Source organism: Lepidochelys kempii, chromosome 2 (genome assembly GCF_965140265.1).
Source record: "Lepidochelys kempii isolate rLepKem1 chromosome 2, rLepKem1.hap2, whole genome shotgun sequence".
NCBI lineage: Eukaryota > Metazoa > Chordata > Testudines > Cheloniidae > Lepidochelys > Lepidochelys kempii.
In genome coordinates, this window is record NC_133257.1 from 65,549,003 (window position 1) to 65,562,896 (window position 13,894).

At 39.9% G+C, this 13,894-nt stretch overlaps 1 protein-coding gene across 6 annotated transcripts in view; it reads right to left on the reverse strand.

The window, feature by feature from the left end:
• The window catches only part of CHD7 (chromodomain helicase DNA binding protein 7), a 185,565-nt gene that overhangs the window by 82,163 nt on the left and 89,508 nt on the right, over positions 1–13,894 (reverse strand). The window contains exon 1 of one of the 6 annotated variants that reach the window (XM_073331069.1): positions 1,475–1,593. The exons of the other annotated variants lie outside the window; for them this stretch is intronic. Within the exon in view, the coding sequence (XP_073187170.1) occupies positions 1,475–1,546 (72 nt within the window). The 5' untranslated portion in view covers positions 1,547–1,593. Of the gene's footprint in view, positions 1–1,474; positions 1,594–13,894 lie in introns of those variants that run through there. 6 annotated transcript variants of the gene reach the window in all.

The following is a 13,894-nucleotide window of genomic DNA, read 5'->3' on the forward strand; positions in this document are numbered from 1 at the left end:
ATTCATGTGCACACACAAATTTTTATAGAAGGAACAGGAGTGACCCCTATTTAAGGTTGCCTAGCACTTCCATTACATCAAATTCTTATAGTTTTTTTTGAACAGCTCTAATATTTTCATGGTTTTCAGCAAGATTTTGAAATTTGACAAAGGGCTAGTTCCGCAGTCAGGAAAGTGCCTTTTGCTGTCTTCATGAAAATCAATTCAGATTAGATTGAGTTATAAACCGTTTGTTTTTTTCCTAAAATAAAACACCATTTCCCACCCATTTAACAGAACCTAGTTTGTTTTTGGTTTGGCCAAAACCCAGCAACGTTCTAGAACACTGTATGTGTACCAACCACCTTAGTTTTTCAACTTTAGAATTCCATACAAGGAGCTCAAACCTGGATGTGACACACACAAAATATATTTATATATTCTTCACTTTCTCTTTTATTCCCTCAAAATTCTCATTGATTTAGGACAGGGGTTCCCAAACTGGGGTTCGTGAAATGTTACAGGGGGTTCTCGGGAGAAAATTCCCAAATGGCAGACAGAGCTGTCCCCAGGGACCCCGGGCAGCATGGGCCCAGCAGCCAGGAGCCCCTGGACTTCCAAGAGCTAAGCAGATCAAAGCAAGCATATCTATTACACTGAGGAGATTTAAACTTCAAGACTCCTTATAAGAAATGGAAAGGGAGGTGAATATTTTTTCCTGTTTTTAAAATTAAATAGGCAGCTAGTATTGTTTTTAAAATTATGAAGCACAAGTTTAAGCTTTGTTGTAACATGCGTTGTTTGCCTGGTCCACTCAAGACCTGAATGCTTATGTAGGAGGAACTCTGAGCTGGCTTCTTAATATCTTCATGCTGTTTCACATCTGATACTCCTTGATGAAACAGGCTCGTCTTATAACAGGCTTATTTAAAGTGATACAAGCTACAAAAGTGAGATCTTGGAAGAGTGTTGCTGTGTTCATAATGTAATAAAAATACTGTAATTATAAATAATTAATAATAATGTGTAATAAGCATGTCATAAAAACAAATTTTATATTTTTAAGATCACTACTTATATAATTTATATTCCAGTAAAGGAGAAAATACCTGGAAATATTCATTTTTAGGAGGGGGTTTGCGAGACCTGACATTTTATTGAAAGGGGTTCACAGGTTGTTAAAGTTTGGGAACCACTGATTTAGGAGAAGTTGTAGCACAGCAGAAACCAGGAGACCGCGAGTTCTAAACATGCTCTTTCGACTGGTGCTAGTAACTATACCCTTCCTAACCGATTATTATTATTCTCTTCAAGGCCTTTATACCCCATAAGGAGTGCACAAACTGGGAAGAGAACTCACAGCTTGAACACAAAATACCCAATACAATCAACTTCACCCACAGCCTCTGAAAAGAATAAATATGCCATATCTTTGTCCAGGGCTATGCCATCCATAAATTCAGGTTACTCATGCATAGATGGAGAGTTTACCTACCTTCCATAAATGGAATTCTTCAAGATTTGTGGTCCCTATCTGTAATCCACTGTAGATACGTATATGCTCCATGCAACTAAGACTGGAAGATTCTTGCTAGTAAGGTCTGTTGGCATGTGCCTGCACACACTCTCCCCTTGTGCTCTGAACCAGGGGCATAAAGGGTGGGCTTCTCCAGTTCCGTCTCTGCTGCAAATCACAGTTAAGAGCCAAAGCAGAGACAAAGCAAAGTAGGTAACAGAATATGGATAGGGACAACACATCTCAAAGAGCTAAGGTTAAAGAAAGTAAGTAACTGCGACCCTCAGAACACCCCCAATGCCAGTTAGTACACCTGCCATGATATATTACCAAAGGTGACATGAAATATATCACTTAAAAACTAATAACTCACTGATCATTAATACTCATGATTTATGTATAGTAAACCTACAAAGATCTTTACAGATATGTGCTGGAAATATGTTCTTAAAAAGCATCTGGCAAACAGTGCTTAAGCCACACCTATTTCAAACAGGTGGAATGACATTCCTCTGTGTGGATGTGTCTCCAGTGTAAATTAAACAAGGGGTGACCAAAGAAAGAAATGCACATTTACATGAAAGGTAAACAAAGCCATAGAAAAGTAAGTGGGGGAAGCGGACCACTTATAATTTCTGTGGGGGGTGGAGATTGCATCCTCAGGAAGCCTTCCCGCCTCTTGAAACAAGGTCATTGAACTCTGGAAAGATAAAGGCAGAGAGAAAAAGCCATTTTGGCATCCTTCTTCAGAGGAGACAAAGGAACCAAACACTTTGAGCTCTATGAAGGGACCTGGCCAAAGAGTCTAGTCAGCGATTCTGGAAAGGAGACTTGTTGAGAAACACTTCTTTGAACAAGAGAGTCCAGTTTGTTAAATCAGCTTTTAGCCTTAAAAGCAAATTTTACCTTTGTTTGCTTGTAACCCTTTATCATCTTTATTCCTTATACTCTGTTTCACTTAAACCTAAGACTTTGTTTAATAAACTTGTTTTACTTTTACTATAAGCCAGTTCAGTGCTTTTATTAAAATAGTGTTTGTTAACCTGCTGCCTGGTTACTGTCTCTTTAAGGAAGCAGGCAACAGTTTTTAAGTGTTCAGTGAGAGGGCTGGATACTACAGGGAAACTTGGGATTGGGCGGGTATTACTGGGTGGTAGAAACCAGGATGTGACCTGCATACTTGTATACTGGCTGTTGGTGTCAGGATTGTGAACCACAGCAACATAGCATTTAAAGCACCAAAAATCCCAGGGCAGATAGTGACCCCTTACTAGATTGCATCAAAGTAACCTCCCTCTTTCTTCTTCAGGTGCATTCCATTGTGAGTGACTGACAAGCACTACTTATGATTTCATTTTGACAAATAGGGAAGAATTGGTTGAAAATTTGGAAGTGGAAGGAAGCTTGGGTGACAGTGATCATGAAATGATGAGTTCATGATTCGAATGAATGATTGGAGGGAAAACAGCACAATAAAGAAGATGTATTTCAAGAAGGCAGACTTTAACAAATGCACAGAGTTGGTAAGTAAGATCCCTTGGGAAACAAGTCTAAGGGGGAAAAAAAAACAATTGAAGACAATTGGCAGTTTTTCAGACAGACATTAAAGGCACAAGACCAAGCTATCCCACTGCACAGGAAAGATAGGAAATATGGCAAAAGACCACCCTGGCTTAACCACGAGATCTTCAATAATCTGAAACTCAGTGAAGAATCCTACAATAAGTGGAAACTAGCTCAAATTACAAATGATGCATATAAACAAGGAGGTATGATGGGATAAAATTAGAAAGGCCAAGGCACAAAATGAGATTAAACTAGCTAGAGACAAAGGGTAACAAGAAAACATTCTACAAATACATTAGAAGCTAGAGGAAGACCAAGGACAACATGAGGAATCACAGACCAGTCAGTTTAACTTCAAGTATCCAGAAAGATAATGGAGCAAATAATTAAATAATCAATTTGCAGACACCTAGAAGATAATAAGGTGATAAGTAACAGTCAGCATGGATTTGTTAAGAACAAATTGTGTCAAACCAACCTAACAGCTTTCTTTAAAGGGGTAACAAACCTTGTCGATTGGGGGGAGGGGAGGAGTGGTAGATGTGGTATCTCTTTACTTTAATAAGGCTTTTGATACAGTCTTGCATGACCTTCTCACAAACAAACTAGGGAAATACAACCTAGATGGAGCTACTATAAAGGTGGGTGCAGAACTGCTTGGAAAACAGTTTCCAGAGAGTAATTATCAGTGGTTCACAGTCAAGTTGGAAGGGCATATCAAGTGGAGTCCTGCAGGGATCAGTTCTGTGTCCAGTTCAGTTCAATACCTTCATCAGTTATTTAGATAATCACATAGAAAGTGCACTTATAAAGTTTGCAGATACCACCAACCTGAAAGGGATTGAAAATGCTTTGGAGGATAGGATTAAAATTCCCGATCATCTGGACAAACTGGAGAAATGGTCTGAAGTAAATAGGATGAAATTCAATAAGGACAAATGCAAAGTACTCCACTCAGGAAGGAACAATCAATTGCACACATACAAAATGGGAAATGACTGCCTTCCTAGGAAGGAGTACTCAAGCATCAAGGTAAGATCCCAAGATGGGGGTAGGTTAGAGTAAACCATCCAGAAGCCCCATAGTCACTGAATGTGTGAAGAGGGAATTGCTGTCAATCAGAGGGCAGCAGGTGCTGATGGCTGCTATATGAAACTGAAGCGAGCCAAGGAGAAAGACCTGGCGATTTCAAGGCAAGTAGGAAGTCCAAAATGGTAGAGATGTTCATTTCCTCTAGGGACATATGGTAAAGTAGAGTTCAAGTATAGAATCTTTTTCATTTAGCTAAGAAACACTTTCTCGTGAATTCTTTTCTACTATTGCTAAGGATGGTTTTAACAGCTACTGAACATTTCTGATCCAGGTTCAACACTTCCAAATGCCATACTGCAAGGTGAAGTGACTGAATTCAGACACCTGATCCTGCCCTTGACCTGTGCCAGGAGGTCTGGGAAGGACTGAATGCTAATTGGCAGACAGGACGACAGTCAAAGAAGAATGGGGAACCAAAATTGTTGCAGACATCTGAGAACAAAGAGGATGATCCACCACAGTGTACTCCTGGGCATTTTGTGCCAAAAATTGAAAATTCTGCAAAATCTGTCAAAACACCACCACATAATCACACCAGTTTCAATTATTTTGGTAATTTATTTCAAAATACCTGTCAGCAAGTAAGTCTAACAATACAGACACAAAATTTCCCTCAGGAGTAGAGTTAAAGAAACCCCTATGACAACGTAGTTCCTGTTTCTTTGCCCTAGCCTGTGGGTCAGACACCCATAACCCCTACCACCTCCCCAAACCAACCTGCAGATCCCTCCCACCCAAAACATCTAAACCACCTCCATGCCCTAGAGCAAAACCACAGTGGCCCCTCCAGTCCAGATGCCCACACCAACTCCCCTATGAGCCTAGATGCGGGGGCCCCCCCTTGCCCAGACCATCTAACCCCCTCTCCTCCTCGAGCCCAGGGAACCAGAGGGAGGTCCCAAGCTTGCACCGAGTTTCCTGTGCCCCACCCTCTCCTCTGGTAACTGCAGCTGCCAGGAACCCTCTAGCTCCCTCTCCCACCCTCAGCAGTGTCTTCTATATACAAGCTGGGCTCTGCCAAACCCACTGGCCTCTAGTGGCAGCTAGCAGCACCGCAGCCCACTTCAGTGCAGGAAAGGAAATTCTGCGTACATGTTACTTTCTACAAAATTCTGCATTTTGCGTAGTGGCACAGAATTCCCACAGGAGTAACAATGGACTATTGTGTATCTCTGAGAACTCAAGGTAAGACTGGGATGCGCAGAAAGCATACACCAGATTTTCAGACCATGGGATTAGAAGGGCAACTTCTCTGGAGTTCTGGTCCTGTGCCTCCCTGGAACAATACCTTGTGCATTTCTTGTCCTGCAATGCAAACAGGTCCAGACACTGGGATCCCCATCATTGGAATGTGTCTCACCACTGAGGTTCTGAATCTCCCATTTCTGTCCGTCTTAAAACTACAATACCCACCTGGGGAAGTGAGGAAACAGACTGACAGAGTGAGATGGGTACCCAGAAGTCACCTACTACTAGACAGGCCCAACAAGAAAAACAGACCACCACTGGCCATCATGTATAGCCCACAGCTAAGACCTCTCCAGTGCATCAACAACAATCTACAACCTATCCTGGAAAACAATTCCCCACTCTCACAGGCCTTGGGAGGCAGTCCTCGCTTACAGACAGCTCCCCAACCTGAAGCAAATACTCACCAGCAACTACACACCACACTACAGAAACACTAACCCAGGAATCAATCCCTGTAACAAACCCCGTTGTCTTCTCTGTCCCCATATCTATTCTAGTGACACCATCATAGGACCCAACCACACCATCATTCACCTGCTCATTCACCTGCACATCTATTAATGTGATATGTGTCATAATATGCCAGCAATGCCCCTCTGTCATGCACGCTGGCCAAACCGGACAGTCTCCATGTAAAAGGATAAATGGACACAAATCAGGAATGGTAACATACAAAAGCCCGTAGGAGAACACTTCAATCTCCCTGGACACGCAACAGATTTAAAAGTAATCATTCTTCAACCCAAAAAACTTCAAAGATAAACTGCAGAACTACAATTCATTTGCAAACTTAACACCATCAATTTGGGCTTGAATAGGGGCTAGAAGTGGCTGGCTCACTTCAAAAGCAATTTTCCCTCTCTGGGCATTGACACCTCCTCATCAATTATTGGGAGTGGACCACATTCACCTTGCCTAAATTGGCCTTCAACACTGGTTCTCCACTTGTAAGGTTACTCCCCTCTCTTCATGTGCCAATATATATTTATGCCTGTATCTGTAATTTTAACTCCATGCATCTGAAGAAGTGGGTTTACCCACGAAAGCTTATGGCCAAATAAATCTGCTAGTCTTTAAGGGGCCACCAGACTCCTTGTTTTTGTGGATACAGACTAACACGGCTACTCCTCTTATACTTGCTGTCAAGAAGAGATGGCTGAGGGTCTACCAGTGTGTTGTGGATTCCAGGGAAGTGTACGGCTGATAGTATAATCTGACAATAGATCAATTTAACACAGGGTACCTTTACACAGATCAGTATACATCTTGCTTTACCCTTGCTTGTTGATGCAGAATACTATCATATTGTCCAACATCACCTGAATACACTGAGTGGATAAGTGGTTTGATATTCTGCTCTCGGTTCCAGGAAATTTATATGCATCCTTGACTCACATGGGGCTCCATATAGTCTGAGCTATGTGTTCATTTACATGCACTTCCCACTCTATCAGACACACATCTGTGATTAAATATCTGAGAAGGTAGCGGACTGAACAAATTCCCAAACACTCCGGTTTCTCCTGTAACCAAGCTAGAGTCTCATACTCTGTGAGGGATCCTAACTAACCTGTCCAAACTATGCATGTCTGGTACGTAAACTATGAAGCCAGGCTTGAAGGCAGCAAAGTCAAGAGTCTTGCAAATGGGCTTACATATGTGAAAGACGCCATATGACTCAGGAGCATGAGGCATGTCCAAACCAATGTTTGTGGACTCTTTTGGAGCAGATTGATCAGAATGCTCACTAATTGGACCCTGTCACTGCAGAGGGATGATCTAGCTGCAAGCTTATCTTCTTGAATAAGGGCCTGGGATTACCCTCTGTCCTCTTGGGGGAGTTTGTCTCTGTCAAATATTCCAAGTTTGCAAAATTTAAAGTCATACATGTCAAGTGGGGTTTGATAGTTAGCTATTCGGAATTGCAAGCTTGTTTATCAAATATCTTCCTCCCCAGAAGGCTCAGGCATTTTGTTTCCCTATCCAAAGAAGCCAGTCTGCTTTGCTGTTGACTACTCCTTTCCAATGTGGTTTGCACCACCATGGAATTTGGCATGGGATGAACAAACAGGAACTCAGCTCCCTTGGCTGGGACAAAGTATCTTTTCTCTGTCCTTTTAGATGTAGGTGCACATGTTGCTGGAGTACGCCTCATCACTTTAGCCAGCTCCAGGATCACTTTGTTTACTGTGAGAACCACTGTACTCAGACCTGCACTTTGCAGAATATCCAGGTATTCATGGGATGACTTCCTCTAGAGGGATCTGGAGCTCCTCAGCAACACTTCTTAATAGCTCCTGGAACAGTTTGCAGTCATCATGCGTAGATGATGCCGGAGCATCCGCTTCAGGGCAGGAAGATGTTATACACAACTGAACTGGAAATGCTGCTGGATCTGGTTCTTTCCCCCCACCCTTCCACAGGTTCCAGAGGGAGTTCTGGCTGGTCTCTGAAAGGAGAGGGATGTGCCACTCTATGGGACAATACCAGTATGGCCAGTAAGAAGGATCCTTCATGGGTTGTGGTGGTCCCCAAGCACATGGTACCCAGCAGTCCTAAGGAGGGTGCGGTGAAATATTATAAGAGATTCTAGATTCTCTCTCCTCAATGTCAGATGCTTCTGATCGAAAGGTAGGGTCGGTCTCTAATGGCAGCGCTGATGGTACTGGTGATGTCTTACTGATGAGTGGCAGTGGAGAAGTGCGTCTCTCCTTGTATTAATCCTGCACCAAAGTGTATCTGGCAAAGAGCAGTTCTGAAAGAATGTGGATCAGACTGGAAAGTGATATCCTCAGTTGTGGTATATCCCTCCCCAGACAAAGGATGAAGATTTTTGTCTCCCTGTACAGATGGAGCAAGTTTTAGGTTCTGAATGGGAGCATGCTGTACCAGTGTTTGTGGCTCATTGTGAGACTTCTTAGCTGGTTATCTTTGCTAGTGGACATCTGGGCTCATGGCACTTCTCTTTTCACAGTACTGCCACTGAGGCAGTAATAGCTGGTACCACCACCACCACCATGTTCTTAATCTTCTGAGCTTAATTGTTAGTGCCATGGGTCTTTGTAGGACCAGAATGCAGCGATTCAGCCAATAGACAAAACTGGGGAGAAGGTCTTCCTCTTAGAGGATATGAAAGGGGACTTTTCTCTGAAACGTGGGGAGTGCCTCCCTTGAATAAGAGAGTCCTTAGTTCTATTCCTACTCACCCCATATTGGAAGTTACATAGTAGGGGATGCACTTAATGCCACTGTCCAATGTACAGATGGGTCTGCCTGGCCTGGGTCAGACTGCAGTCTCATCGCCTAACTCTGCAAGATGTTTCCTGAGCATTAATTCTTCCTGTCTCAGGTGCATGAAGTGCATGCGCACCCACAGTGCAATACACACAGGACTAAAAAAAAAGAATTCACTCCTTTCAGTGCTTTATCTCATCCTCCTCTAGTGGCAGGTTCACATATGATAACAGCCCACTCCAGCCACCAGCTAATGGAGTCAGCCTTGTAGCTCAAGAAGTTGAGGTCAATAATGTACACTGGAAAATGAGGGCTCAAAACCTGATGATAGAAGATGGGTGATTGTTACAATTGCACAGAACTTGTTTGACTTTTTAAAGCAAATCTCAAAAGTAACATACAGGAAAAAAACTAAGTTACTTAGGTTTTAATATCAAGCATTTGAAAGTTAAGTTCCAGAATTAAGGTCACCTTTCAAACTAATTCTACTTTCGTGTATATGCATTAAGATATAGTCTTGATTTATATGATCATATACACTTTCTCCACCAGCCACTGGACCCCTGCCTCATTCAGTTCACAGGATGGATAGCACTCAGAGAATCAAAGAGGCTGTAACCTATAGGTCCCCTACTTTACTTGCTCTGGAAGTTGGAAGGAGTACATAAAAAGAGACAGGCGATTGCATCAGAAGATGATCGTGTGATTAAGGCAGGTAAATGTCACCCATCTTGCCTCTGCCACAGGCTCTTAATGTGATTTTTTTCTAGTCATTTAAATCAAACATTTTGCAGATGACCACTAAGTGTCCATTACTCATTTTCTGGGTACATAACTTATCTGCAGCAAGATTTTGAGACGCGCCAAGCACTCACAAATGCAGCTGAAGTCAATGGGAGCTCAGCATCTCTGACATTCAGGCAGTGCAGTCTGAAAGAATGTACACAAAGGTGAGCATCTGGTACTCCAGAGTCCTAGCTCTGTCTCTGATTCACTGTGTGCTTTTCAGCAAGTCACTGACTTTCTGTCCCTGTTCCCCCATCCATAAAGTGAGGATAACAATACTCTTACCTTGCAGAGTTCCAAAGATAAATTCATTAATGTTTTGAGGGTCTCATATACCACTGTGATGAGTGCCACAGAAAAGCTCAGGAGGCAATTAATTCCTTATTCAGTGTAGGATTTGGACAGAATAAGGTAAATAAATCATAGGGCCACACAAGGAACAATGAAAATAAAGTGACATTAAATAGCTATTTAAATAGTAACTGTCCACTGACTGAGATGGGGTCCTACGGAAAAATAGTACATGATCATGTAAATAAAGATTGAATCATAATGCCCATTAACAAAAGTTGCCAGAATTAAGGTTGCTTTTGCATTTCCTAACCTTTGAATGCTTAGCTTTGCAACCTTAATAACATGCTTTAGACATGGTTATATATCTGAGTGAGTGTGTATTCATAAAAGCCTTGTGTGGATTGATTTTAGAGGTGTTGGACTAATATTGCTTGTTCTATAGTTTTTGTTTGTTTGGGAATTTTTTTTAGGGGGAGGGGTTATTCATTTAACTACATTTTTAGTGGCCATGTGGACATCCAAGATTCTCGTTTTTTGAGGTGAAGTATATATGATCATAATAAATGAAATAGGTAACAATCTGTTAATATATTTTTACAATACATACAAATAAGATACATTGCATGTGGTTAAGCACAGTTATACTTTCCTGAGATGTCCTCATTACACGTCTCTTCTAGAGACATTTTATCTTGTTTGTTCACAGCAATATGAATAATTAAGGAGTGTGACACCCTGGTGTATTGAAAAAACAAGAACAAAGTAGCTTTCAACATTCGAACATTTAACCTTCACTGTGTTCTTGGAATTTCCTCTCCACTTTGATTTTTTTTTTTTTATTGCAATAGTTTCAATGTCCACCTTTTCTAGCAAAGCAAAGAATCTCAAGCAAAGAATACAGAAACAAGATCAATTGTACCATTTGGATGCTTACTCAGGTAAGATGTTCAAGAAATAATTTCTCCCTTTAAGTTCCTGGCTTTTTAATAATCATTGTAGTCACATCAAAGGTATATGCTCCCTGGAGTAAAATACAAGTCCTTAGAAGGTGGTCAAAATATGATGGGCAGAGTAGCTTTTTTTCAATTAATCAGTAATGAAAGCGCAAACTGAAAATTAATTCCTTGTGAGATGGTGTCACCACATATCTTCCTTGATTTTAAACAAGTTCTTAAATATAAAGGACAAGTGACTAATTGTGGAAAATAAACTTTATTCAGTGTGCAGAATACCTAAACACCTTTCAAACTCAAATGGTTATATTAACTAATATAAATGTAAGCACAAACATACAATATATCTCCAACAGTGATGCATTTTACATCAATGATATCTTATGAGATAAAACTACTAAAGCTTTAATGGTGGTAATTTAAAAAGCCAAGAGTTTGAGTGGCTCAGTGGCTGAGTCATAGACCTTTCACTCATAATGGGTTCCATTATAGCCCTGAGCTCAATTTGGGAGTAGTGGAGGTGGGTGAAGGAGTAGTAGTACTTTTAAACGTGGTTGTAAAATAAGGTTGTATCCTTTACACACAGGGCAGTTTCAGCTCACATTGCAGTGTGACTTAACTGGTAGATATTTTGCTAGATGTTCAGAATCCTATTAGTTAAGAAGGTGCACAGTGATTTAAAAAGAGCATGACAGCTTGAAAATATTTTTCCAAACACTCTATGAACTATTAAGCCAATATAAACCCAACACCATTTGAACAATCATTTCTTATGCAGCATCTGTGTTTAGTTTGAAGTTATCAAACTCTAACTGCCCTCCAATAGCTACATTATTGTCCTTAAACTTTAGTACTCACATATAGTCAAACAAAACAGAAGACAAACTCTTCATTTCAGCTAAAGAGCTTTATCTGCCTGTAAGAACTTTGAGACAGGTATTAGTGATGAAAATCTGAACTAAATAGCAAAGAAATCAGCAAAGGGATCAGATTTCAGAACTTTCATTTTAATAAATAAACTTGAGTTGTAACACTATTATACTTTTAAATTTAGAACTGAGTTACAGCATGCTATGCACCATTTATAGCTTTAATACTAGAAGGAAAACCTTTGTAGCTTCAAACATGCACATTTACAGTTATTCTGTTGGTTCATGCCACAGTTGGGATATACAAAGGCACACCATCTGTAGTCCCCTCAGTTTAAAATGGAAAGGGCTACCGGCAAGGTGTTCTGACTGAAGACCCCTCAGCTCCACAAATTTCTTCCTGCCATTGTCTGCCTGAGCCCAGTTTGGATAACCTTCCAGACACATTGCAAAAGGCCACATAGGTTGTGAGTACAGAAGAGTTGAGGGATTTTTTTTTAAAGTATTGATTGATTAATTATTATTAAAGCTATATGGAAAGGCTACCATGGTATATTTGAAATGATTTTATGTAAATATTTAGAACCCAGGATGCATGTTTCTAATAGCTGTACATGGAGATTTGTAAAATTTTACAATCAACAAATAGATTCATTTAAAAAAAATCCTCTTAAAAACTAACCTTTAGAAATACAAAAACAGACAGTTTTTTATATATGACTATAAAATAAGCTCTTTAACAAATAAGAGTCATTCTGGAAAACAGGATAGGTGACATCTCTGAAAATCAAAACTAAATTGACAATATTGCTAAAGACTTGCAGATTACTTGGCAATTATATAACAAATAGGTTCAGCAATGCAAAAAAGTTAACCCTCAAACAGAATATCACTAATAAGAAGCATTTATAACTTGCTTTGCATGTAAAATACTGAACCAATACTATTAATCCTCACAACATTCATAAAGGTAGGGATCATCACTCCTTTTTTTCCACATATGAGGAAACAGACAAAGGTAAATGACTTGACCAAAGCTTTACAGCTAATTAAAGACACAACCTAGATTAAAACTCATGAGTTTCTAGCTTCTGGTTTCCTTCTCAAATTCAAACCACTGTTTTACATTTAAAACAAATAAAAAGTATTTTCCCCTTATCTTCACATGGGCTCTAGTTTTAGATTTTTCATTGTAAACTATAAATATCAAATATAAAAATTAAACTTTGTATAGTTGCAAAAGAAAAAAAAAGACTGGCTTTCTTGGGAATCTTCCTCAATACTTCTGTTTTTGAGTAGGATGAGAGAAGGCAAAGACTAATCTAGCTACAAAAAAGGGTTCCCAACAGAATGTGTATTTTCCATTTAGCCTCTTACCAAGAGTTCACATCCAGTGTCATTAATACAAACAGTGAGAGAATCACTGAATACCGCCAAAGTTCAAAGAAGTTAGTGTATTTGATTATATTGTCCATTTTAAAAGGCGGAAGGGGAGAATAGAGAAGGTTATACTGAAAACCAATTCCATGTAAGTTACCCAAACAGAGCTAGATAAACTCAGTTTCTTCCCTCAGAGTCACTTGTGAAGTTTGAACGTTCTCCACACCAGTCAAGATTTAAGATTTAACTTTTATTATTTTGTTTTTAACTAAGGACAAGACACAAGGAAGCTTTCTTGTAAATCACCAGGTAATTCCTACCACCAATGTTCTTTTACAACACTAACATCATAGAACTCACTTTCTTTTAAACAATTACCTCAATTTGCTCAGGTGTGAGGTAAGTTTGCCCAGACTGATGCGGAGATATCACATAAAGGCCACTAAGAGAGGAGAACAAGTTTTCCCTTCTCCACAGTTAGTCCTACCAGTAGGGATCTCAGTTGTAAACAGTTAATCACGAGGAGAAGATGGCAAAGTGTAAATCAATCTTGTAAAAAGTATTTTCTGGGGTCCAGATGTCTAATCAATAGCATTTTTGAGGGAAAAATCAAAACGTTTTGTGGCTGCCTTACACAACTGCATAATGCAAGCTTTTTTTAATTTATTTAGGCAGTCGCTGTAACTCAAAGAATGAGCTTGTACACTTAAAGGAATATAATCTTCAAGATAATTTCTGCAATACAAGAGTATTTGTGACTTCTGATGTATTAAGTGGCATTTTTCTAGGATTAAAATAATAGCCATTTCCACATACACAGATGATATTCCTTTTAAGCCCATGCAACAGTGCTGCATGAAAATATCTAAATATCTGGGACAGAAAAAAAGTTTGTAAAATCTTCTAGATGATTAGACAGAACTACTGTCTGAAGGTAAAGTGGCTGCTTTCAGTACATTGCAATGCTCAACCCA